At 40.7% G+C, this 27,972-nt stretch overlaps 1 protein-coding gene across 1 annotated transcript in view; it reads left to right on the forward strand.

The window, feature by feature from the left end:
• The first annotated feature begins 6,162 nt into the window (after positions 1 to 6,162).
• Positions 6,163 to 27,972, forward strand: part of LOC119738207 (trichohyalin-like) — a 33,757-nt gene continuing 11,947 nt past the window's right edge. The window contains exons 1-13 of the mRNA XM_038212973.1: positions 6,163 to 7,499; positions 8,782 to 8,900; positions 11,749 to 11,859; positions 13,278 to 13,340; positions 14,272 to 14,349; positions 15,207 to 15,276; positions 15,863 to 16,078; positions 17,752 to 17,851; positions 18,497 to 18,759; positions 19,408 to 19,747; positions 24,401 to 24,540; positions 25,765 to 26,045; positions 26,553 to 26,781. Coding sequence (XP_038068901.1) covers positions 7,178 to 7,499; positions 8,782 to 8,900; positions 11,749 to 11,859; positions 13,278 to 13,340; positions 14,272 to 14,349; positions 15,207 to 15,276; positions 15,863 to 16,078; positions 17,752 to 17,851; positions 18,497 to 18,759; positions 19,408 to 19,747; positions 24,401 to 24,540; positions 25,765 to 26,045; positions 26,553 to 26,781 — 2,332 coding nt within the window. The 5' untranslated portion in view covers positions 6,163 to 7,177. The remainder of the gene's footprint in view (positions 7,500 to 8,781; positions 8,901 to 11,748; positions 11,860 to 13,277; positions 13,341 to 14,271; positions 14,350 to 15,206; positions 15,277 to 15,862; positions 16,079 to 17,751; positions 17,852 to 18,496; positions 18,760 to 19,407; positions 19,748 to 24,400; positions 24,541 to 25,764; positions 26,046 to 26,552; positions 26,782 to 27,972) is intronic.

Here is a 27,972-nt window from a genome sequence, read left to right on the forward strand (position 1 = left end):
TTATGGACATGAAGTACGGCAATGCCCGCGTACCAAACCTTCGTTTCGTAAAGTTTCCCAAAAAAATCCAAAAAAACAAAACAGAAACAATTTCAACAAACAAAAAACAAAAACAAAAAATTCCCCCCCCCCCAAAAAAAATCCCTCCCCTCAAAAAAAAAATTGTTTTGGCACTAACGGGCTTTCGTACTAAAACGAAAGTTTACATCATGAATTATATTTAAATACAAAATTTATAATGGCTTAAAATGTGACAAAATCAAAACACTTTTTAGTTCCACCTATCAATTGACGTTCAGAATGACTACCATTAGGGCCTATTCGTGGCGCAATAAAAATTGATTGCCTTCACTCTAAAAACAACTTGGTCAAAATATTGACTGGTCTTCATAGTTATTGCAAATTGACTAGAATTTAGTTATACGTGAAAAGTTTCACACTATGACTAGAAAAGAAGTTGGGTTCGACTCCAATTTCAGTTATTTGCATAACTATTTTTCCCAAAGTCAAACATACTGACTGAAAAAAATCTAGTCAGATTGACTGAGTTTCAGTTGCACCCAGCTGACCCTGAATGGCTAGTCAAATTTAACTGATTTCTAGACTGATTTTTTTTTAATTACCTGTTTTGTTTTGCTTCAAATGTCGGCGGATGACTGCAAAATGGTGCCCGACTAAACTTAGTGCAAATATATGGGAGTCCAGAGAGGCCACATAAAGCTTATTCTCGATCATAACCCCATCTAAAAACACGTTCAAATTGTGCAGCAGCAGGATTCCAGTCAAACCAGTGAGTTTGGTGGTTTTGAGACATCATCTTTCATTGAAAAAAAAAACTTTTTCATTTTGCCAACGCGCATGGCTACGGCGACGCGCGCGCATACCAGAAACCGGAGACTTATTTGTTTTGGCCTTATATACCCATTTTCACAGCGCATTGTATTCAATGGTATTTTACAGGGTTTTCTTTTGGGGGGGATTAATGTCAGAACTCTTTGACCATTTATTTAAAAACAAATGCTGAGCAACAAAAATTGTGCACATTTTCCGCGGGGGGGGGGGGGGGGGGCAGGGTTCCCCCTCTGGCCCCCTCCCCCTCTGCATACGTCACTGATTACAGCGCCCTCATGTTCCAGTATAAATACAGTTAATGTTATAAATCCTTGGCGTCCGCGAAATCTGACGCGAAATCTGACGCGAAATGAATATGTATGAGGCGAGAGAACTAAGTAGTGAAAATGTAATGGTCATCGATTTTTCCGCTTCCATCATCCACAGCCTTGCAATACCGACATTTCGGTGTATGATTTAGCTGGATCTAATCAGACAACTCGATCTCTGCAGATGTAGCAACTTCAATGTGCTGTGCATGACAATCATCTCGGACACACTTTAATTCCACCTAAGGACTAAGGTTGTCTTCCCCGAAAATCACATATCTTGATTTGGAATTAATTCGATAGACCAACACGAAAATTGCTAGCTCGCTAGAATTGGAAAGAATGATGGTAAAAACAAATGGCAGGCCGAAGATGTTTAAAAAAAATGATTCCATTGTAATGCAGTTTTGTAACAGCATTAAACGTTCCATTAAAGGGCTCATGACATGAATCTTAGTACTTGGGAACATTATTTTGTGCAACATTCAATTCCTCTTAAATATATATGAAAACTATTTTCCACTTTTGTTGGTAAATGTTATTAAAAAGTGCTCCCTTTTCAGCTTTTAGTTTTTTACCCAGCACGCTAGGAGACGAAGGCAATGGCGGCTCCCGCTGCTGTACTCGTCATCGCTGTAGTCGCGTCCGCGGCGCCTGCCATGGGCGTCGGGGGGGGGGGGGGGCAAGGGGGGGGGGGGGCGCTTGCCCCCCCCCCCCGGAAAAGCAAAAAAAAAAAAAAAAAAAAGAGGCGCGAAGTCATAGTGGTGTAAATTTAATGAGTTGGGGGGGGGGGCCAAAATGTCCTTGCCCCCCTCTAAAACTAAGAAATCGAGAAAATCATTGAGAAAAACAGGAATTTTTGGGAAAAATATGTTTTGCCCCCCTCTAGAAAAAATCCTGGCCACGCCCATTGTGCCTGCGGTGACGTCCGTGCCGCCTGCTACTACGCCGCCTTCCGTGCCGGCTGTCGCCGCTGTCCGGCCCGGTACCCGAGTCACTCCCGCTGTACGACCGGCGACGGTGACGTCTATGCACCGGTGCTTTTTACCGTCTTCGTCTTTAAAATGTCAAACACAAAAGGCAGTAAATATGTTAACTGCAACTTTTTTTTGCATTCAGTGCTGGTGGTGGCGCTGGAATAAAATTCTTCGGGACTTCAATTTTTGTAAAACGATTGTCATTTCCATAATGGCCCACGGAAAAGCGGACATGGCTGAAAATGGAAAATTATCATATCTTCAGAACTATACAAGCATCACGACAAGAAATGTGGCTTCAAATTAACCCTAAAAGGGCCGGAGGCGGAATCCCCCTCCCCAACTTTTTTCGCGATAGCCTAGCAAGAAACAAATAAATATAGGACGAAACAAATAAATATAGAACGAAACAAATGAACAAAAAGAAACAAATAACGCAAACATAGGACGGAAAAATAGGACGAAACAAATAAATATAGGACGAAACGAAAAGGACGAAACTAATAAATATAGAACGAAATAAATATAGGACGAAACAAATAGGACGAAACAATTAAATATACAGGGTGAGTAAAAAAAAACGAACCCCAAATGTCGGGACCATTGTTTTGGTGAAGTTCTGCATGTAGCACTTTGAAAATCTAGGATATGAAAGCCCAATTTATAAGCTTTCTTTTAGTACAAGAATCATTCAAATCACTTATGGATTTTTTAAGTTACGGAGTTTTAAACACAACCACCGTTTTAAAGTTCTGTCAACGGATCACAAAAAAGTGTGCGTTCTTTCAGCAAAACGAAAACAATTCACACACATCCTTAACGGCGGTTGTGTTTAAAACTCCGTAACTTAAAAAGGACTTGATTTGAATGATTCTTGTACTAAAGGAAAGCTTATGAATTAGGCTTTCATATCCTAGATTTTGAAAGTGCTACATACAGAACTTCACCGAAAACAATGGTCCCGACTTTGGGTTTCGTTGGTTTTTTTTGACTCACCCTGTAGAACGAAACAAATAGGTCGAAACAAATTACGTATTGGACGAAACAAATAAGTAAAGGACGAAATAAATTAATATAGGACGAAAAAATTAATATAGAACACAATTTAACAAATAAATATAGGACGAAACAAAATAAGTACAGGACAAACAAATAAATATTGAACGAAAAAAATAAGTTTAGGACAAACAAATAAGACGAAACTAACTTCGCTTAACATTGCAACTCTTCGTCATATTTGTTTTGCAATGAAGTCATAATGGGCGCCTCACACAATCACAAGTTCGAAAAACTTTTTTTCGCGTGCGACAACATTCACACGATCAGGCATAATCCTTTTCTTTATCCCAATTCTTCATACCCAACGAATGAAATTCCTAAGAGGATACACTATTTCACCGACCGATTACGGTCGATAACCCGGTTTCGATTTTCGAATTTCATTCATGGATAATGGACTATCAAAGCAACCTGAAGCATAAACAACCCCGTCTGTACCAACCTCGACCCCAGGGTGTCGAGCAGTACGCGCCCATCACTACCTGCTCTCTCACCCTGGTATTGGATCATTTGCATGTGCAAGATTTTTGAACACGTATGCAAATGAGGAATACTCTGGCGCCTGCTTGTGCGTTACATTTGCGTTTATTTTTGTATGCGGTGTCTGGGGTAAAAGCAGAGTCAATTCGTCGCAGCGCGAGCATGGCGTGAGTTACGAAAAACACGATTTATTTGATTAAATTGTTACGATCTTACCGAGACAACATGTAGTATCACTTTTAACATTAATATGAACAAATTGGGAAGGAAATGAGTATTTTCGAGAAGGCGTGGACGAATAATCGCGAAAACACGTACTGCACGTTGTGAATAACAACACCAAGTACACGACAAAAATCCATTACTAGCCAATTGCCGTATCGAATCAGGATGCAGGAAGAAAGTTCCCTATCCAGGGTTTACTATTGGAAACTAGGTTGGAAATAAAGTAAGCACTGGGGACGAGGTTGCGTCTGTACCTTTTGTACTTTGTATATCCGATTTTTTTTTCTTCCTTTAGGGGTTCATAGAGGTTATCCGTTCACCTATGCAGCCTTTGGTGCACCGAGCCCCATGTGCATGTATGCGGGCTTTCACGGACAGGGAGACCTTTCCAAGCTAACTTGAACCGGCACGTTTTGCCCCTGACAACCCCTTGGTTACAAGACGCGCGGCGAGTGCGACTATCATAAGCTAGACGCTCATATGCCTACCAGGCTACCCCCTGCAGCAGTTAAAGGGGAGATACAACATTTGCAAACATGAAAAAACGAAATGTTCAAATTATCACAAAATGTCTTACTTGATTGTCAGGGAATGATAGTCTAAAGCATCTTGTAAAGTTGTGGCTCCTGGTGTGCTGACATTTTCAAGAAAAACTGTATTTTTCCAATTAAAAACGCTGGTCGGCCGATCAGCGTTGGGGAAAACTTTTTTTTTCCTTCAAAAAGTGCTCCTAATTTCTCATATATTTAGTTTGTCTGCATTTTCTTTGCAATTAATTACACACATGTGAAGACTACGAGCCTGCTAGACTGATTCTCTGATCTTACAATTCCACACAGTCCGTTTCATTTTAAGTGGGGTAAGGGAACCAGACTACAAGAATATGATTGGTTTTCTTGGTTTTTCCAGCATCTACGAACCCACAACATGAAACAAATCCCCCCCCCCAAACTTCGTTCGAAGAACCTGTGCTGTCATTTTGCTGAGGTCTCTATATTGAATAGTGCGAGATCTTTATATTCAAAATTCATCCTCATTATCAAACGATGGCAGCTAAATACACAGACCAGGGATTTTCAACATTTTGATGGAAAAATGTAAACCGTTATTTGGTTTCCCTTTGACCCAGACATTTGAATTGTGTCAAGTAAACATTCTAAAACAATTCCGGCGATTGCCGGACGAAAGAACACCTTTAAAGTTCTCTCCGTCGGACTTCGATTTATACCGGCATTGTTCGCTCCTTCAATGGGGATATTGATATTACTGTGACCGTATAACGGTGTCCCAAAAGACCAGCCGCTTCTACAGGAATCCCGGTGCCAATCAAAACATTGAGTGATTTCATATCTTCTCGCCGTAAGGCCCCACGTGGCCACTTGAAGGGAAATTAATGATTAATAATGTTTCTGTTCGCATGAGTGGCATGACCCTAACACGGTCCCTTATACTTTTTGTGACAAAAGAGTTTTTACAAAGGTGTACACGAAATAAACCTAGAAAAGCTGGGGTTGCATATTAATCGTTCTTCTCCTTTCATTTTGCTGTGGTTACCTTCTTGCGGCAGTGCTCCTGCATGTGTCGTTATATTCGTTTTTATGTGATTATTTTGTCAATGTTTGGTTTAATTCTAAGCTGCAAGTAAAAACAATGCTATTTCTACCTCGTATTTACTTTTCCCATCGACGTGGTGTCAAAATAACTTGTTTTGGTATTCAATACTTTTACTACTTTCCTATAGTATACAAAAATACTTTTGTTTTAATCAAAAATAACAAATTGATTTACTAGTCCATAAACAAAATGATATGAAAGGAAGTTACTTCAATGCTATTTTTTTATAGAAAAAAAAATCAAAAGTAAATCTTGTCAACTTCTTTAGTCTATAGGTCCTTTTCGCCATTCACAAATCTCCGACTCATTTCGTCAACTTTTTCCTAAAGAAAAAAATCTTGACACGTTTCTCTTCTCGAAAACAAAAATCAATTCCATGAAAGTTTAAAGACGCCAGCATTCAAGTGGTTGAGAGGTTTCAATTTACATATAAATTATTCACATTCTCTCAATCACATCTAGTCAAATATAATGAGGCATTATTTCCCAGAAACTGTTAGCATTTTTCTCACTAGATATTAATTTGCAAGGGGGTAGAGGTACAGATCTCCAGATTTTGTTCTCCGAGAGGCAAGTGTCAGGCCAAATACTGTCCCCACTTTGGACCAAACACTACCCCCCCCCCCCCCGGCCTTTCACAGTCACAACCCGGCCGGTTTCGAAAATTATGACTCGCTCTCGGCTTCTGTGCAACGAGGTCACGTGGCCAGACAACAACACACTACAGATCGAACGTTGACATAATACGGGGCAAGAGGTTTCATTCGATACACATGCGACGGATCAACAAAACCCTGCGAGTCGCACACAACGCTCACCGATCGAATTCATAATGACCCAGTCTCTGCACCGCGCGGGTAGATTATAGAAGTCAACTGGTTATTTGGTAAACAAACGGATTAATGAATCCGAGTAGCGGCAGAACTTTTTTTTATGATCGCTGATGGAATACAGAGACACCGAGTTGTGGAAACTGGAAACCCTACCGGACGAAAAGTGAGCTCTTCCTTTTTGTCTTTGGTAAGATGAACTTCGTGTGCAGTCGAGGATGATAAACTGTGTTGTTAACGTGACTGCAGTATTATCTGAAATAATGCACAGTTACATGTAGAAGACAGTGCTTTATGTCTCTCTGGTGAAACACAGAGTCACAACCGGCCTACAAATCCTGGTGAGTTAGAAGGATACAGTTGCTGAAAGTTCGAGATCTCGAGATGTGAGAAATAATCATGCAATGGACGACAGTTTATAAGTGAAGCTTCGAAGGTGTTTAACTGCGAGTCAACAGCAACTTTGGACCGATGTAGGCTTTTACACATTGGAAAGTGGCCCTGGCAAGTGGCAAGTGTCCCTTTGATAAGAGAAGTTGTCAAACGTTCGAGAGCACGAGCTGAGAGAAATAATCATGTAAGGGTAAAGATTTTAAAACATCTAACTTGTTTGCATATAATCTGCAGTACGTCTGGACCGATGTAGGCCTTCACAGTGGAATCTCATAAGAGTGGCAAGACTTGTGCCTTTGATATTCAAACCAATGGATAACTAACATGGGTTCGAATTCATCTCTGAAGCCGATGGGTAATCAGGACCCAGTTAGGAATTTGAATGAGACTCGATCAAAACATTAGTAAGGCCTAGGAGAGAGAAAAGACCGGAGAAATCATGCCGAGCAACTCAACCACCTTCCCCCCGTTGGGGACCGGGAGGCCCTCTGCACCGCAGCGCGCTCGCACGGCCCACACCGCGTCCTCCTTGCCACTGGCCGGGAATGCCCGCGTCTCAACCCATCCCCTACTTCCCCCTCACCACATGATGAGGCGGCAACCTCATCATCACCACAGACAACACCATCCTCCTCTTCACGGACACTACTCTCCCCAGACCCACCGCCGTCACGTCTCGGATACGCCGGGTAGGGTAGGCTGTTCCGTCACGGATCACCTCGTTGAGCTCTGTGATGCCCCGGAACTCCCCGAAATTTCAGGTAGGGGATTATGTTGGACTAGGTCATTACTGAATTTACTTTCAAGACTTCTGTCCATTTTTGGTTTTTATCGCGCACTTTTTATAATTATCTAAAATGTTTGTCTTTACGCAAACAAAAGAGGCTCGGCATCTTTAGCTTGTCCAACTCCATTTAGTAATGAAAACCAACGCCTGTAAATTCAAGCAGTTACTCTAAAAACAACTTGGTCAAAATATTGACTGGTTTTCCTAGTTAATGAAAATTGACTAGGAATTTAGTTAAACATACAAAGTTTCATACTATGACTATAAAAAAGTAGTTGGGTGGGACTCCGATTTCAGTTATTTATTTGCATAACTATTTTTCCATAGTTTATAATACTGACTGGAAAATTCTAGTCAGATTTACTGATTTTCATTTACACCCATCTGACCCTGAATGGCTAGTCAAATTTAACTGGTTTCTTGTCAAATCCGACTTATGCTTTTTGGCCCAAAATAGTTTTCAGTATTTCTTGGTAGGCACGGCACCATTGCCTAAAATCTGTCCAAAAAATAGCATCATACAACATAGCACTTTAATTTATACTAGAACAGCATGGATAACTCCTTAAAATCACCACCCTCCTTCTCGATATTTGTTAAAAACTTATAAGCACATCTTCTCGATTCATATTCACATAATGAGTTATAATTTACGAACTCAGTTTTATGCTCTCGTCTCACACCAGCTTGTGTTTTTTTTAGGTTGTGTATTGTGTGTCCGATTGTCATATGTCATGTAGTGTCACTGTTTTGCGGTCATGTACGTGTGTCTGTCAATAGGTTAGGGTACAAAAGCAACTCACTTCACATACCTAAATGTTATCGCAAATTTGCTTATCCGGTATTTAAGATCTATGCATATTATACATTTCTAATTACATATCTGTCTATTATGTTTGTTTATATGAGATTCTAACACTCTATGGCAACATTGAATAAATATAGCAAGCACATAAAAGTCTATTAGCACATCAAAGTCATCTTTGTTCAATATTCAATAAGTAGACCCTGATTTAAGGCACGTACGGGGACACCATTTAAAAAAATATGTGTTCGTTCCTATTCAAGGAACACAAACAATAAATCTGATTCAGGTTGTAAAAACAAACTCAAATCTGTCGAAATTTCAATCAGTAGATATACTTTTTGAGAAATGTGAAAATGTATCTTAATTTTTCTCAACTCAAGGTTTCCGTTGAAAGCGCGATGCTTTGAAAGTAACTTCAGTATTTTTTTTAACAAACATTTGTTCACAGAGCTGTTGAGGCAGGGTGCGGTGAGTCGAGCGACCATCGTACAGATGATCGAGCAAGGAATATGCCGCACCTCCTTCAACGATGTTCAGAGGTTTCCCGCTATCCACCCGTCCATCATGGTAAGACCATGTACAGCAAAGAATTATTTCTTCTGTGCTTAACTAGAAAATCTGCCGAGAATTAGACACAGGAAATAAATTGTTGCTAGCAAATGTATACACTGTATATAAATAATATTGTATAATGTTAATAATGCACTGCATAATAATATGCATGTATATTGGTTAAGGTTGGACATTAATGACAAGAGCGTTGTCTGTGGCGGATTCCGACGCTTTAAATCTTCATTATCATTATCGTAATTTTTGTGCTTAAGAAAATCTGCCGAGAACTATAGACACACTCAAGAAACATTGCATGCATGACATTATATTTTCTTTGCTTTAGCAAATTTCTGTAGTAAACAGCCTTCCCAAGAATAACATTGCTTTTATTTCCATAAATACCAAGGGCCTAAGCAGGTTTTGAAACGGTCGTGAGGTTTTTGAGGAGTTTATAGTCTAGTCGAGTCACACTCTTTCTCGATTCATTTGAGTCTTTGACATCTGTTAATCACAACGAAAATCACGATGAGATCAAACTTTTAAAGTAGCCTATATGAAAGTCTACGGCCTAGTCCGTAAAATTGTCTAACTTTTGAGTATCCACTTCTGATGTTTCACGCGTTTGAACGGAATCGGATGTTTTAGCTTTTGACTCGAGTCGGATGCAATAATCTCAAGTCAAGCAAATTCATTTGCTCGCAGTAACTCGCATCCAGTTATCAGTTGCGTTGCCAGTCACCGAAAACTGCGAATCGAGTCGGAGGCCAGTCGAGTCGGGTCACTGTCTTGAGCCAATACAACGCGAAAAAAATATGAAAGAAGAGCTTTCAGTGTGTCCATGACTACGGCGAGTGTGGGTAAAACTTGTTGTTTCATACCGGCTATATTTTACTCGAAGCATACAGGGCAAATATCCACACTCCACAAAATTTCTTCTAGTATAATTTTGCTGTTGACTTTGCAATTAATTTTGAACGAAACTATAATTTTGTGGCAGTTCCTTGTGTTCTTCTGCGTAGCTTTGATGGTCAGCTTCTTTGTTGCGTTTTTATCCCAGTTTGCAATTAATCACATGTAGTTCTTTCGCTGAGATTCGATCTTGACATTTAATTGCCTGCCCGATAAACAAACAAAAGATCGTTGTTAAGTTCCCCCAATTTCAGCCAAAAAATACGTCAGTAAGCAATGACAAGTTCCAGCCTGGGATGTTTACCGAGCCGAATTTGGCTGTTCGGCGTTACCGGGCCTACCTGCCTCGGCCGTCAAAGAACGCGGGAGGCCGGCCCATAACACTTGAACTTGATACGCTGGCGAACATTAACTTCGTTAACTTTCAAATTGTGAAGTTTGTCTGTTTGACTAGCACAAAGCAGGTTTTTATCTTCGTTTGTTTGCCCACCGATGGCGTTATCGCTTTGGGTATTGTTGTGGGTTCCAGTTTCATTCAAACCGGGCAAGTGTCTGTTGTGATACCGAATCGGTTGATGGGATTCTTTTGATTCGATTTCGATGAGTCTGGTAAAATATCCGAGGTAACTGTAAACAAAGGAGGGAATTGTGCAGCATGACCGAGAAACAGAACTCCAAGTCGTTTAGCTTGGACCCAGTAGTACACACATTAAACAAACGAACAGAGGCGTTTGATTTGATCTTCTTTTCAGACGTTGTTTACAACCAATAACTTATTTAAGCAAACCCTGCATGATGTAAGACAGTCAGTCGAAAATAACTAACTAAGCATTTTCCCACTGCAATCATTTCGAAAATTGTATGCATGCTACATTCATTTTTAGATTAATATTATTGTTTTTTCCTGTCATACGTTATGTATATTTTGGGTTGTTACTTTTATATTACTCTCAATAACTCTAAAATAAGTTACATTATGCCTTGCAATAACCATGCGCTCTAGAAAAAGCAACCCAGCGAAAACGTTGAGCGTTCATTGAAAGACATTGAACAAGACACGTTGCAGTGGTAGTTTTTGCAGAAAAGGCAGTTGAATGTGTTTTCTGACTGTTTGAAACAACAAAGAAAATGACACAGAATACTTGTTTCACCAACTGACAATAACTGTAGTACACAATATCTTTATTAACAACCCCGGTTAGGCAAACAATATGATTTATAGCATCCCTTTTTTAAAAAGACGGGCATTCAGAAGCACTTTGTTGAATATATTTAACTTTTAAACTGAGGTTTTATCGCTGGTGATATTTGAAGACAATTGTGACGACGATTCTTGAAATCGCATTATTGGACGAAAGCGGTTTTAGGGCCATTGTGTTTAAATGGTGATATTTTTTAAACAGATTGAGCAATTTCAGCAATATTTTTCATCTAAAAGTAGTTTATGAAATTGGCTTTCCAGTCATTATTATATTTGGTGCTACATATTTTTTAAATATGAAATATATTTTTGGGGGTTTGGGTTCAATTTTTTTGGGACTCACCCTGTACTTCGGACGCAACCTTATATAGAATATTCGTGCATGCGTATACCGTCCTTAACTGTAGCACATGAGAAACAGACGAGAAACAGGATAGCGTCTGTCTTGAAAATCTAACGAAATGAAATGCATTATTGAAAATAAAGTATCTTACATAATCATTCTCAACCAAGTACCCAGGAAACCTAATAAAATCCCATATCTAAAGTGTGTAACACTGGACTGTCAATTAATTAGAAAATGCTTGCTGAACGGACAGGGTCCAAGAAAAGAGAAAAGAGAGCGATTTGTCATTCTTTTTTATTTATCTTTTATTTACACTAAATTTGGGAGAGTGTTGTCGTATAATTAAAAAAAAACATTGACTTGGTAAAAGAAAGTTCATATAATGTCGTTTTTATTTTCACTATCAGAGTGCCAGGATGGAAAGAATCGTTCGGTACATCACCTTTGTCTCAGCTCCACCGATCGAGAGACGAGCACCGAAAGACCGACCAAAGTCGTGGGACAGAAAAGCCTACAAGGTAAATGTTGGTTTATATGCGATATCATTTCGATTTCCTCTTTTTGTTCGGTTTGATTGATTATAAGATCGTATTGTTACTTTTTGTTTCAGACAATTATGTTTGTAATCCAACCTCCAGCTCCAGGGCTTTGGCAGTCCAATAAATTACGAAGAGCAACATTCAAATCAACGTAAAGAAAACAAAATAACCTGTCTTATACAAGTTAAAGAGTTTATGGAAGACCAAGAGTGATTACATTTTTTGGGGTGGGGGGTGAGGAGATTTTGTTTTATAGGGCTAAAAAATGCAAGGATAAAAAAAAATGGCAAGAATAGAAAAACTGAAACCAGCAAATCATTAATTTCTTCCTCATAAATATATGCTTTAGGCCTAATCAGAAAAAAAAATCTTTCAGTTATCATCAAACGTACATGAAACAGGCGTTTTATTTTTCCTCTCTAGTTTGAAATTCTGATAATCATTATTGTAGGACCATGTATTGATCTGTGGTCCAATTACAACCTCTTATCAAACCAACTTTATGTATTTTGCAGACTAAATCAGTACCAACTAGAAAGCGCTCAGAGAGCGAAATCCTCCGCCAAGGCTAAACAATTCCCCGCCATTATTATCAGTACACCCAAAAGAAATGCTCTCATAAATGGTGAAGAATTCTTAAAAACATCCTGGATCCAGACCCAGATCCGGATCACTTCCAAAAACGAATCAATTTGTACTTGTACCAAGGACCACGTACCCCTTAAAAAATGTCATGCAAATCTGTCCATAAATTGTTGAGTTATCTTGTTAACAGACCAACCAAACCAACCAACCAACCAAAACCAACCAATAAAATCCGATGAAAACATAACCTCCTTGGCGGAGGTAATAATAATACTTATACACAGGGTATTTTGGCAGAATTTTTTTTTTTTTTTTCGCTAAGAATATTTATTTTTGAGCTTAGTAAGCTTTTGTGCACATCAGCTGAATGGAATCGGCAACACGAAAAAAAGGAACGCTATTTTGTGGTAGCTTCACTTTTGAAGAGTTGTGGCATTTTCCTATAAAATGGAACAGTTTCATCAAAGGTTTTCTGTGCATGTAACCGATATGTATAAGATCTTTTTACTCGGGACAAGCGTGCCGTCATCATCATTTATTTCCGCCATAGCAACCCGAACACGCAACAAACTTGTCAAGGACCGCCTTGAACAACTGTCCATTTGTCTGCGATTAAATAACAACAAGGACGAAACTGCAAGCCGCGACACCGATATACACGAATTCGTATTGAAAATTAACGACGTGCGCTTAATAGGGATTTGGACGGGTTACGCCAACAAGGCCAGACAGAACTTATTCACCAAAAAAATTTAACCCCCAATAAACCTTCATTTCCCCCCCCCCTGATTTTTTTTCTTGTATTCAAACAGCCTTTGGGTCCAGAGGAATGTTTTCGCTGCCAACTCCAGACAGACCATGCAGTGTGTGAGCGAGTAAGTATCGTCAACAAAAGCCCAATTATTGAGTTATGATACGATTGCAGTGTCCTTTACAGACGCTTTTTAAGGGGGTACAATTAATAAAAGAGCAGTGTTTGGGTGTCTGCCAAAAAAACCGGTCGTCTGTGGGCAGTCAACCCTGCATTTTTATCGACTTTAATCGCAGGCCTATCTGAATGATAAAGAGTATTTTTCCTCACACCGGCTGAACACCTTCACAAAAGAAAATCGTTGATTCCTAGAGTGCTTGAATTGATGACCTTGCTTGTGTCATAAGAACCGCGTTGGGTTGCGCAGAAACCGGGCCATTCGAATTATCGATTTGTGATATTCGCCGTTTCAGTGGGTCCATTGAAGTGCTTTAGATACTGTTGTGATAAACTCAAAATAAGGGAACTTAGTTAAGAAATAGAGATTGTCGGTGAATATATAAAAATCAAAATCAGATTAAGGTTACCTAGATTAGATAGGAACTTGTTTAGGCCTTAGTGCAAAATCCCAACAAGTATAAGTGCATGCGGTTGACTTTTTCCTGTATTATTATCGATGGTTAATATTTTTGCATGAGATAGTTTTGTTTTATGCATGTAATGTGCACACTGTTATAATTTAAAATTAATCCAAGCAAATGAACATTACTCCTTGATATGTTTTCTTTAAGTTAATTAAAAGCAAATATCACAATATTTAACGCAGCTTTTCAAGTTATCAAAGAAACAACAGTGTCTCCCATTGGCATTTAAAAGATGACGTAATGTTCATTTATATACAGATAGTTCTATAAATTTCGTTAGACATCGGAACTAATTTGCCATTCAAGTATATATCATTGAGAATAACCCGGTCAGAAAATAATGGACCCAAATTTGAGAAATGGCTCAAATGGTAAATAGTTTTCTGACTCAGTTATCTCCTCCTGTTTTAGCACAAATATCTGCGAGTTGGCGGCGGTTTTCGGCACAGCTACTGGTACATCAAACAGACGATGGACGTCATTGAAGCGGTAAAAAGATATATTATTTCAACTTACGACAAGTTAGTAACAAACTGGAATGAATTTGATAGGTATAACCTTGCATCTCCAGCCACGAGAGCAGATTGTACATAGATAGATCGAAAGGGGGTCCACCCGATGTTCCCCAATATCTATGTTCCCCAATATGATTAGGGTTAGGGTTATGGTTAGGGGGAACATAGGTATTGGGAACTAAATAGGTGTGCACCCATCGAAAGGCCTCTTCACACTATCGTTGTCACCTGCAAGTGTTGAATTCAACACGGGTTCACCTTGAGCGGAACTGGGTCCAATCGAACACGGGTCGGCAAGGCATATCATTCACACTTACACCGGGTTGTACACGCGGGTCGGCTCTAGATTTTGGATTTTCTACCTGGGTAGAACCTCTCAAGTCCCGACCAGGGTCGGGTGTGTACCCTTGTAGAGCGCTGGACCCGTGAAACAGCCGTGTTGGACTGTTTCTAGTGTGAAAGGGTTCCTCAAATCTCCGTAAATTTAGGATAGTGTGAACGAAGGGAGAGATACACGAAAACAGGAAAGGCCACAGACTTCTATAACTAAAGGATCGAAAGGATACTATAATTATTTCAATATATGAAAAGGGATATTAATTTTCTGGACGGCGATCGCAATTAGAATCTTGAATTGGTAATCTAAATATGAAGAAAATAGTAGGAAATCATTAAGGAAATGGCTATTTTTGTGTGTGATTAAATAAATGGTTTTGAATTGTCTGCTGTAACAAGAAGTCCCACCAACTGTTGTGAGTGTATGGTTTTGTACGGTGATATAGGAGAAAGTTTCGAAACAAATTTGTAATTCGATTGTCCGTATCTCTTTAGGAGCATCGCAAGGTAGCTGAGGAGGTCCGCCAGAGGTACATGGCTGAGTTGGCCTCGAAGGCTAGGCAAGGTGAGAGAAAATCTTGATAGGGTGGTGTGTTCCAGTCGAGGTTTAAGGTTAATTTTGGTAATGAAATTGTAGCTGAGATCGAGACATAAATTTGGGTATAGAAGATTCATACATGATTTGAGAAGGTGATTTATAGATTGATATATTTCAACCAAGACTTTAAATTGAACTTGAAACAGAGAGTGAGACTTTATACAGTCCGATACGAAAAGACATCCAGATTGAGAATCAGATTAACTAGACAGATGTTGTGAATGTAAGTTTAGATTCGATTTTTTTTTGTCTTGAAATTGTGATTTTGATTGTAATCGTGCTTTTAAAACTGAATTTGAAATTGTGATTGTAGGCTCTGATTTGGTTATGGATTTGGTTTTCGGTTGTGAATTTGATTTCGATCGTAATATGTACATCACAATGTAGACCTTATGTTAAGAGTGAGCTTAAGATTGCTTACTTTTTTCAAGTTGAACAGGATACCCGATTGAAGTAAAAACACAGGATTCTTCGACTATTCAGTCAACATTAAGGAGATATTCATTTCAAGACAAACTACAAACTACTATGATAATCTTGTTTGGCCATCCAGCTCAGTCACGGCGAAGGATCAAGACGTACGTGCGAGGAGCGGACGGCAAGCTCGTCAGCCGCTACTGCTTCGTGACGGAGGAAGAGTTCCAAGAGATGAAGAAAGATGTCAAGCTGGCTAGGAAGATCCTGGGCGTGGCTGAAGACGAGGAGCTGGAGGACTGGGTCAGCTCGAAGAGGAAATATGTGGTGGACGAAAAGGGGGAAATCGTCCAAGGTAAAAGACCCTATTTGTTACGGTGCGCTCTCACTTTGGGCATGCATGTTATTTAAAGGCATAATAGGATCGTTCGTTATAAAGCATTTTGTTCGTTTTCAATATCACCACTCAAAACTCAAAGGCGACTGCTCAAACTTAACCTGTTGAAGTTTCAGCTCAGTGGATATTACACTTTCTGAGACTGAGAAAAACATGCATGCACAACCTTCACCACGAAACACGATTTCGTCAATGGGGAGTCTTTATTTCTCAAAATTTAGTCAATTGACTGATCGTCGGAAATCACCTAAATGTCTTGATTTCTTCTAAATGACAGCACAAGCCAGACAATTAACTTCACGCGGTGTTTAGTACCAGTATACGATCTTTAATCCAAGCAAGTTTTTTTGGTTCGGCAGATTAATTGTTTTTTATTGGTTAAAGGCACATAAGATTATTTGCATTCATCCCAAAAGTAATCAACTGAATTATCAGAAACGCTTACTTGGATTGAAGATCATACTGGTACTAAACAACCCGTGAAATTATCTCGTCTGGCTTGCTGTCATTTAGAAGAAGTCAAGAAAATATAAGTGATTCCCAACGATCAGTCAATTGACTGATTTTTGGAATGAAGACTTATAATGACGAAATGTTGATTCGTGATCGAAAGGTCGTTCGTGGTTTTTCACTATTTACTTGAAAGTGTAGTATCTAGGGAGCTGAAACTTCAACAGGTTAGATTTTGAGCGTTCTTCTTCGGAGTTTGAGTGGTGTTATTATTGGAAACGAATACAATGCATGAAAGGCAAATGACCCTATAATATATGCCTTTAACAGTTTAGAATACGGTAATGGAATATGTAGGCCTACTTGATCATATGTTAAAAAAAATCGATGAATAGATGAAATAATAATTTACAATACCCTTTGTCGAAAATGTGGCATTTCATGAGAGCGTTAACTCCGAGTTTTATGCAGTCGGCTTCAAAGCGTGCCCAGGAGATCAACGATAAAACACATTGATGCTCGACACGAAAGAAAAAATGTTGGCTATGATTATACGTGTTTAAATCATTGCGAGGATTTATTACGGATGTAATACGGTTAGAATGTAATGCCGAATTAGACTAAATTCCTTTGTGTTCTGCATATGATATTTTAGAGGCTTTCAAGTATTCCTACATTTCCTTTTTCCTAGGTTTTTAAATATATTTTGCAACTAATTTTTTTTTATTGAAATTCCTCTTTTTCCTACTTTTTTTTGTCGCAGAACTCCAGAAAATGGACTCTCATTGAATACTTTTCATAGCAGTGTTTCACTGTCATTATGTAAATCACACAGTGAAGGGTTTGGGCGCACGAGTACTGCTACTGTACTTACGAAAGCTCAGTTGAGGACGGAACACAAGTGTTGCGAGTACAGAACACGCCAAAAGAGGCTGATGGTGATTATCAACGAATACTCCTGAAAGCCCGAAAAGTCCTTTTTTCTGATTTTGTACGCCGAAGTCCTTACGTTTGTCCTGTTTTTTTTTTTTACTTCATTTTGATCCAATGATGTTCTCCTACTTTTTCACCTGGGTCTGCTTGAAATCCTGCCATTATTAGAACATTGGTGACAATTCGCTTTAACATTATTCAACGTCAAGCAGTAGCATTTCGCACATCTTCGATTTCAAACCATGCAGTTTCAAGGCGAAAGATTGGGGACAGTGCGTACGAGGAGAGTATCGAGAGTGCAGATGTTAACAACAACTACTACCCCGGGAAAGACGGTCGGAGAAGAGGGTAAGACAATGCGGCAAATGGATTTGATAACTGAATTCCCAAATCATTTTGATCGTATACAGACAACTTGTCTAATGGTATTACCAAGAGAAAAGGTCAATATCTTGAAATGTTAGAGATCTGAGGGTTTTGCACGACACAGATGCACAATGCCACTTGCATCCTCTTTTTATTCCTGTAGTCACATGAAGAAAATTTAACTGGTAATTTGGAGACAATTGAATCATAAAATGCAAGCCACGTTAAATGCAGGTAGAGCTACATTAACTTTAGGGAAATCTTTCTGGGAATTCCTTAGTATATGCCTATGAGACGACCTAATTTGGCTTTTGCGTTCCATGTTGTTTCGTGTGACACAGATTTAACACCTAACAACCCTGTAATCAGATTTGACTAAAAAAAATAGTCAGACTCGACCAAACACCGAGTCAAAATCAGGGTTAATAACTTTATTACTCATAGATGAAAAAAAAATTAAAAGCTAAAACGATCGGCGTTTTAGCAACTACATTTTCAGTCAGTTTGCAAAGAACTATTGGGAACTGAGTAGCCACATGATGTTGATTTGAGAGTAGGTGTGTATTTTCGTGGGTGGTGGTTAGTCATGTTTGAATCACGTTACGTATTTTTCTCCCCGAATCGCAGGAGAAGGGGACGCCACCATCGTCGGGACAGCGACAGCGACAGCTTCGAGAGCGGCATGGGCAACAGCATCCTGGAGGAGGGCGAGGGCGGAGGGCGCCGCCGTCGGAGGCACCGTAGAGGGCGCCACGGCTCCGGCGGTCGGTACTCCTCCGTGGAGTCGGTCGAGTCCTACGTCAGCGAGGGCGGGACCAGGCGGGAGCGGACAGTGCGCAGGCGCAGGCGGCGTTGCAGCAGGGACGGGTCCGAGAGTTCGTACTACGAGGGTTAGTTATGGACAACTGTTCCTGCTTGTCAATCAAACTGTGCTCTTTTTGACCAATCAGATCACGACTTTTCGGTCAAACTCGGCAACGAACTCTGTGAAATATGCATAGGCCTCCAAATTAAACGTTTTTATAGGCGTGGCTTGTGGAATAATCTGGAAAAGTCCACTCGAGAAGCTGAACTCTCAATCAACAGCGCGTCTTAAAATATCCGCAACTTTATGTGTGAGGTTCTAGTGTTGGCGAGGAAACACACCCCTTATCCCTGGAGAGTATTGTTTTGATATTTAAACGAGTTTTAAAATTATTCGTGTTCAAATAAAGGCATGTCGAAAACAAACAGATTTGAAATAAAAATCGATGATGCGGTAAACCAGAGATGCAAACTCGAGTCACACTTTGAGCGTGCTTTTTGAATATGTGCACATGTGAATTTGCGTGCTGTGTTTATCTAAGCTGAATTGAAATGTTGACTTGTATCAAACTGCCGTCGGTAGTTCAGGCACACACAAAAAAAATATGGAAAAGTCACTAGTTTCACAATTTAAATGGAAGTCCCAAAGAATCTCATTCCAGCACGAACCTCAACTCCAAATGCAACCAAATGTTAACGTTGACGCATTCGCTGTTATTTTTTTCCACTTTCAGACGAAGATGGTAAAATGCACCGCCGACGGAGACGCCATCGTCGCCGGTCGTACAGCGGGAGTGACTCGGGTACCGGGCTGGACAGCGGCGACAGCCGGCACGGCAGGCGGCGTGGGGGCCGGCGGCACGGACGTCACCGCAGGCACCGCGGACGCGACTACAGCGATGACGAGTACAGCAGCGGAAGCTACGACAGCAGGGACGGCGGCAGAGGGAAAGGAAGACGGCGAGGGAGGGGCAGGAGGGGGAGGTACAGCAGCTACTCCGATGATGATAGTTATGAGGATGGCTCGCGGTCTGGGAGGAAACGAGGAGGCAGGAGGCATCGGAGGAGACACAGGTACGGCTTTTAATAGTTTGTTTGATACTCAGTTTTGTTTATACAAGTTTATTATATATGGAAGGCAACCATTCCAAAGTTCCAAGGTATAAAGGACTAACAACGGGCGCAAATTTTTCTTGCCCCTGTACCTGAAGTGATGAGCATCCACAAAAACTGACTGCACCTCATGCACCTATGCACTAGCACATTTTTGTCCCAAAAGCATGAATACTTCAGGCTCTTGACAGAAAACTGAGGCACTTGAAGTTATATCTGCAACAACACAAAAGTGCAGCTCAAGTGCATGAGGTGTTAGGAAGTTGCCAGTTATGTATCGCATGGTGTACGTGAAGCACATGGGGTGACAGTCGGCTGTACCTCAGGTGTGTGTTTTACCCAACGTTGACACTACACGTGCATCAACTTGTTCGATTCACGTGCATGACGTGGAGTCACTTTTTACAGTGAGCCATAACGGATCATTGCAATGATGAACTACTGAGTCAAGGACAGGCTGATTATCACAAAGGTTGCACTAACCCTTGTATTGGCCCAAGAGGTGGGGGATACCCCTTCGTTCAGTAGCATATCCAGCTTGTCGGGGGGGGGGGGGGGGAGGGGGCAACCGCACATCCACGCCGAAATGTAGACCTTTTTTTCTCCGGACACTTGGCTTCCGTAAAATCAAAAAAGCGAGGGGGGGGGGGGGGGGGGGGGGGTACCCATCTTCCAAATGGGGTCGCTTTTCAATACTGACCATTATTATGCATACTGCAAATTATATGCCCATTTTCACGGTGCATTGTAATGGTTTTTGAGCGTTTTTTTTTTATTGATGTCAGAACTCTCTAACCATTTATTGAAATAATTGCTGAAAAAAATGTGTAAGAAATCAATTTCTTAAATTGCGCCACGAATAGGCCCTAATGGTAGTCATTATGAATGTCAATTGATAGATGGAACTAAACTGTGTTTTGTTTTAGTCACATTTTAAGCATATACATATACATTTTGTATTCAAATGAAGTAGACTTTCGTTTTGATGTTGTGTTATTACACATCCAAATTACCCAGCAGATGTACATGGCAAACTAGACCACGGTTAAAAAAAAAAATGAGAATTAAATGAAAACACGTCAAACTATCGGGACATGAAAGTAGACACTTAACAAAGAATGACCCATATGACGTTTAGACCAAAACAAATCCACTTAATACTTAATTTAAATTGCATGCTGCCAAAACCTGAAAGCCTGCACGAATTATCTAAACTTCGTCATCTGCGTCATTTCACCATAAAACGGACAACAAATCAAACGAATAAAAACCCAACAGCTGAGTCCTTTCCTAGCTGCTCAGTTTACTGACCGCATTGTTTGTAACCGCACCGAGCGGCGGATATCGGGACGGACGCTGGTTCCATGTTATCACGTTTGTCTTTGCAGGAACAAAAAAAACCAGACAGTGACATTCGAGTTTCTGTCATGACGACTTTTCTAGTGGTGTTATACGGACCCTTCAAGATTGCCAAGTTGAACGATTTCTTTCTGCAATCTGTGTAGTTGGGGCCAAATCTTTATTTTGAATTTGCAATGAATGTGTACATTCCATATAAATATTAAGGTGAGGCAGACTGCATATTTTCTTTCGTTTAAAACAAAATACATTTTAGCTTATTTGAATTTTTTTTAAATGCATTATTTTTGTATTTTGAGCACTTTTAAAACATTAGTTTCGTTATCGGTACAAGCTCTCACCATACTAAATTATCCATTCTTGCATTAGTCCTAAGATAGAAAAAAAATCAAAAAGTTATGTGCTGACCAAGCATTCAGGTGCAGGGACTTTTAATATTTTAATAATTTTAATACTACCCGTAGACCCGCCAAGCAGCTGTAGATATCAAACTAAACCAAAGTATAAAAGATAGAGGATTACAAAAATAAAAAAGTTATGTGCTAGCCAAGCATTCAGGGATCGGTCTGAGCCATAACAATGCCCCAGCCAATCCCTTAGGACTCTTCCAGGTTCTCGGCGTTCCCGGCCAATACACACTTCCTTCCCTGTCCATCCATGTAACCCCGGAGGGCCAGTCACCATGTAAAAGCAAAGAGCTAAGGGAGGAACAGGGCGGCACCCTAAGCCCTGATCCTCCGAGTGGACCACATGCCCTGAACCTGTACGAAGGCGCCAACCTGGAATTCGCGGACAGTACCAGCAGCAGTGCTTACCGATTAAGCTAAGGTACTGTTGGTGTTTTACGACGGTAAATTAAATCCTTTATAGAAAGTGTCGGACAGCGCGTGTTGAAAACTAAAATGACATAGGCGGGATTCGAACCCCGTCACTCTCCACCCGTGGAGTCAGCAATTTAACCACTAGGCCATTTCACTAGTCACGATCTCGTTTAATCCCATACGTACCATGCACTGCATTCTTGAAGAGTCATTGAACGGATTAACTTGTTGAATTGGTTTCGATTGTTGAAGGGCTACATTGTCCTTTCCGTTGTAGGGCGAGGGCATAAGGCATTATGCAGCCCGCCAATAATAGTTACGCGCTGTTGCGTAACGTCGTTTGTGTACATGTATTCATATAAACGCACATGGGGCCAATTTCTCGGCACTGCTAAGCACACAAATTTGCCTAGCACAAAAAAGTCGGGCTAATAAAAGCAGGTTACTAGCCAAAACTTCATGAAGCCTAATGTGTATTGCCCCTGACTGGTTTTCAGCTGTTGTTTGCCTATAGCATGAAAATCACATGGAGTCTGGGCTGGTAACCTACTTTTATAAGCCACACTCGTTTTGTGCTAAGCAAATGTTTATGCTCAGCAGCTACGTGAAATTGACCCCAATTCCACAGCCCCCCCCCCCCCCGGCCGATGCGGCCATCAGTCGCCTATATACCAAACTCAACTAATTGGCTATGCTTTGTGTACGTGGAGGTACCAGCAAGATGAATTCGCATAAAACCCGAGGCCTGACTGGACCTCCACAGATTACAGAGTGAAGTTTAAAATAGAGGACGGACAGAGCACCGTTAACGTCGAGTTATACACTGAACCAACCGGTTTTTTTAAAAACACACCTCTTCCAAGAACAGATTTCTTTCCGCATGGTGTTACTCAAAAACTTCCTCTATTTTATCTCATCCGCCATGCAAAGCTTCAAGTCATATATAGAGTGCAGTTTGAGGTGTTTCTTTTCTAATATGAGGCTTTGGAGGATTTATAAAGGGAAATAAAATCCGAATTTCAATACGTTGGAATTCATTTCTAATGTTCTAAGTTTATCTTTTTTTCTCATGTTTTTTAGAGAAGTAAAGTGCAAAACGCCACAGCGTACACCCCATGCGGTGCGTGTGGGGGGAAAAAACTCCCCGTCCCCCGCTGCCCAATTCGATGTTGTCATCTCGCGCTGTGGCGCAAGCGATAAAGCGCTGTGCTTAGAAACCAGTGAAATCCTTCATCCAAGCATGGTAAAAAAATGCAAACAAAATATAACGAAGTGCTAAAAGTAGAATATGTGTAACCAACATAGATAATACTGGTATAGTTTGAAAGACCGTCCAAATCTGATTTATTTTTTGAACTGAGGTATGAGTTATTTTCCAAGAGCGGTCAAATTGACCACGGGACTAAGTTTTAAATTGTAGGCATTGGGACAAAGGTGTGTGGTGGATGATTAATTGGCAGACAAAAACGTCATTAAAAAACATTAGCAGATTTGGTCGAGTTATTTTTTTCCCCCGAGTACCAAGTACTGCGGAGTCTTTAGGTTACCGAGTACGAGTAGAGAACGAGTACCTGTACTTCCGAATACAAGTTCCGGCGTCTGAGTACGAGTTCTTGCCCTTCCGAGTACGAGTACGAGTACGATACGAGTATTTTTGTCCTGTATTCATACGAGCACGAGTATGAGTACTTCTATTTCCGAATACGGCAATACCGCAAATGGTTCATTGTGCGCAATTGGCCCAGGCCCAGTCAGACCGATATACAGACCCACTCACAGTTAGCTGTAATGTGTTTGTCCGGACGTGCACAGAGGAAAATCAGGAAATTTTTATTTCTCTGCAAGCCAATCAACCATTTCCAACTGCATGGAAGTATCGATAATAAAATAAGGCCGTGGTAAGTAAAGCTATACCATTTTCTCGAGTACTATATATTCGAGTACGAGTACTTTGCTGACGGGTACGAGTTCCGTCATTTCGAGTACGAGTAGGCCTACTTTGACGTTCGAGTACGAGTACTCTAAAAAAAAAAGTACCCGAGTAGTATCCGAGTACGAGTACTGAGTACGAGAACTACTACGAGTGTCACTACGAGTGGCAATGGCAACTATATTCCATGTACAGATTGGCATCAATGTACAGGATTTCTACTGAGCTGAAATTTGGACGGGTTAGGTTTTTTTTAAAAATAAACTGCTTCAGATTTTTCGCATTTCTGTTCCCTCAATTTGCAAATTGAATGTTCCTGTTTTGGGTTTTTTGCAAAATGGTGTCCAATATACCTAATAAAATAGTCACTTCACATGCTTGTATTCCAAAACAAAACCCCAATGGATTAATGACAGTATGCGTTCCCATGACAAATTATGAAACATTTTAGAAAAGTTTCATCTTGTGCTAATTCCCCATTTAAATCCTCAATCACATACACAGGTCGTATTCTGATGAAAGTGATCTAAGCGGGGACGAGGGAGAAGGCAGGAGGAGAAGACGTAGAGGGCGCCACCATCGGTCGAGGCATCATGGCGGACATTCCTCGGACTCGTCTGACTACACAGGAAGCGATGACTCAAGTGAGAAGTCTTTACACAAAAATCTTACATTCTTTATTGATCCGTATTTCATTTCCCCCTGTCTTTTCAATAGGAAGGTTTTTGTGTGTGGTCTTTATGTAATACTAATCAGGTTTTCCAAACTTCGACATTACTTCCTATTTCGGCATCATCTCTTCCTCTAGAATAGTATAAAGGCTTTTAAATGGTGGTTTCCTATTGATATGATGCAATGATCACAGGAAGAGCATTAACTTATAATGAGCTGGATTCTCCCAAGTCAAGGGCTGAAGCCAAACCCGGAGAAAGAGTCGAGATTTGGGAAACCTCAAAAACTACTTTTAAACTAAAGACTCATTGTCGGAAGAGTTTATTTCCAAAACGTGACATATCCATTTGAAAAAAAGGAGAAAATTTTTGCATGCGGTTATGGCACGTTAAGAATTAAAACAGCATAACAGATGTTTCTAAATTTCACCTACGCTTTATTGTATTCTTAAGTTGTGTTTCAGTCACATAACAGCCGTCGGAATTGCTTTTTGGTAGCCAGGAGAGCAGCATTCTAAAAGGGAACAAAATGGCGTATGTTGCGATTTGAAAATAAACCCTTCCTCATACATGTACTAGTAGTTTGTAAAATAAAGATTTGAAGTGAGTGATACTCATATTATATATACTCATCCATTGTCGTCGCTACACGAACATCTCTCAGTCATGAGTCCCATTCAGTGTGTTCATAAAAATGTTGGAACAACTCAGTTCAGTTACACTTCGTTTGGTTGAAATCACAAGGCACAAGTCTCGTATCACCTCTTTCAAGTAATAAACTGACGTAATGTGGGAAAACGTTTGGTAACTGAACTCACGGAAAAAGTTCTAGTTCTCCAATTAAAGCTCACTACAGTCGACTGTAGTTTTTAATCGATATTTTAAGATTTATATCGGTGTCACTGAAAAAAATATTGCGAAATTGTAACTGAGCTGGAATCTCCAACCGTCATCATCATAATACTTCCAAATGTGTTCTTGTATTTAAACTAGATAATTGAAATTAACATTTTTAACATCCGTAGAAGTAGGGGCCTGCTCTAACCTTTGATTAATGTAATCGGGATATCGGTAAAATAAGCGCGCTTGCGATCGACGACGGTACTTATTATCAAACTAGTAAAGGACATACAAGACAACACAAATGCATGTCGGGAAGAACCACGTGACGTTTCCCGCCCAATTTCCAATCAAAAGGACGAAGAGACAGGCGCCACCGTCGACGACGCCATCGCGGCCGTCGCCACGGCAGCGGCGATGACGTCAGCTGGTCGGGCGAATCATCAACCGATGGAGGTCACGGTGGGAGGGGTCACCGTAGAGGGCGCCGTCACCGACGCCGACGATACAGCGATGACAGCGGGACGTCACTTGACGGCGATTCCTATGACGGGGAGGGCGGAGCCAGAGGGGGCAGGAGGCGGAGGAGGAGGCACAGACGATCCGACAGTTATTCTGATAGTTACTCCGATTCGGATGTAAGTCATATTAAGTTAAAAAAGCAAGCTGTTTAAAAGCAAGCTGTTGTTTGTTTGTTTTTTTCATTTAAAACACAGATGTTACTTTCCCACACTTCGTCCTAGGTCATTATTCTGGGCGCATCCAGCTGTACGAAAATGTGAGGAATGAAAAAAAGAAAATCATAAAAGACAAATATTTTGAGCGCAAAAAATACAACAAACAAAAGTGGTGGGTTGATATTGCAAAACAACAAGGTCGGCATACGGACTGGTGTATTTTGTTCTTAAAATGACTGTAAAACTTTACATAAAATGTCCATACACTAGTACTGTGCAGATTTGTAGTCAATATCCTTGACTGGTTTTTAGTTGCATCAAGATGACTTAAATATTGGTCAACTTGAAGAAAGTTTGACAGTTTTGTGGAAAGACTTGAAAAACCTCTTTCACTGGGAACTTCACTATAAATGACATTATGTCGATACACGTTCCACGTTCATTTTTTTAAATTCTCTTTACATCTAGGGCGGGTCTAGAGATGGAAAGGGGCGTGGCCGTAGGCGGAGGCATAGACGGCGCCGCTACTCCGACGACAGCGACGCAAGCTACTACAGCGATGATGACGAAGACGGTGGCGGAAGAAGGCGGGGCCGAAGGAGGGGCGGCGGCAAAAAGGGCGGGAGACGTGGCCGTGGAAGGCACAGGGGCGGGGGCAGCGGCAGTTACGACACGGAGGATTACTCCGGCAGCGAAGGTAGCTCCTCCTACCTTGACTACGATACGCGCGCAGCGCGCGTGAGACGCAGAAGGCGCGCGCGCAACTCGCTAGAAAACGAAGGTGGCCGGCGCCGCGGACGCAGAACCCGGAAAGGGTCATCCAGTGAACTGTCTTTCACTGACAGGTCCTCTTACACTTCATCATCAACTACACGCTCTAAACCAAGACGAGGAACGCGGGGCCGGAAAAAGCGGGCCTCCAGAAACTCGACCAAGGGCAAAGATGGCTCCCTCAGGGGTAGGCAGTGTCCCAGAGACAACCTGCACCGCGTGATTCTACGCCCCCCCTCTAGCATTGCCACGCCCCTTTATTTCACCCAATGTGACTAACCCTGATATGTGTTCGGATACTCAGCATCACATTTTCATTGATCGTCAACTCATCATTCGTCACACAGCAGTCCGTCCGTTCATTTTTGTGTTCACCCATTTTGGTATATTCACGACAAACACGTTCATATTCACGAGCAACTTGTGTTTTTGATCACATCACGCACCTCGATCGTGTGATAACACAAGTTTCCAAATTCACAGCATTGACACATCGAAATTGTGAAATTACTATGGGTATTAAATCAGCACTTAACGCGCTGAAATACCAAACACTATTTAAGATAATATAATGTAACCATGAATGGAAATGGTAGATTATACTGCTATTAATTGTAATGACAAAAAATGTAAGGCACTAATGCTCCAACATTTTGATTTTTTTTTGCAAATAAATTTCAATTTGTACAATTCAATTTGCCGAGTCAGCCAGATCATATCTGGTGTTTACAAATTGTGAACCTCAAATATACTTGTTTTACATGTAAAACAAACTTGACATGGTTTTGATATTAAGTAAAGATCCCAATTACGACAGATAATGAACTCGCATTAATGCGTCAACTTCTGCAGAGACTTAAACAAGGAAATGAGAGCTGGGAACCAGTGTGAAAATCTGCTGGGTACCCGTTTACTGCCAACAGACTCAACTTTTTTTTTCTGTTTGTTTAACAGTTGTGTGTAATCAAAAGTCACTGATCAATTAAAGAGCCATCAGTCCTTATAAGTGTAAGGAGTTAAACAATTAGCTTCCAAATGAGGGCTCACTGTGGTTTATAAGAACGGGAATAATGTACCTTTCACCAGCCTCGACTCCATGGGCGCATGCGTGTTCCTT

Source organism: Patiria miniata, unplaced genomic scaffold (assembly GCF_015706575.1).
Source record: "Patiria miniata isolate m_02_andy unplaced genomic scaffold, ASM1570657v1 HiC_scaffold_3, whole genome shotgun sequence".
Classification (NCBI taxonomy): Eukaryota; Metazoa; Echinodermata; class Asteroidea; order Valvatida; family Asterinidae; genus Patiria; species Patiria miniata.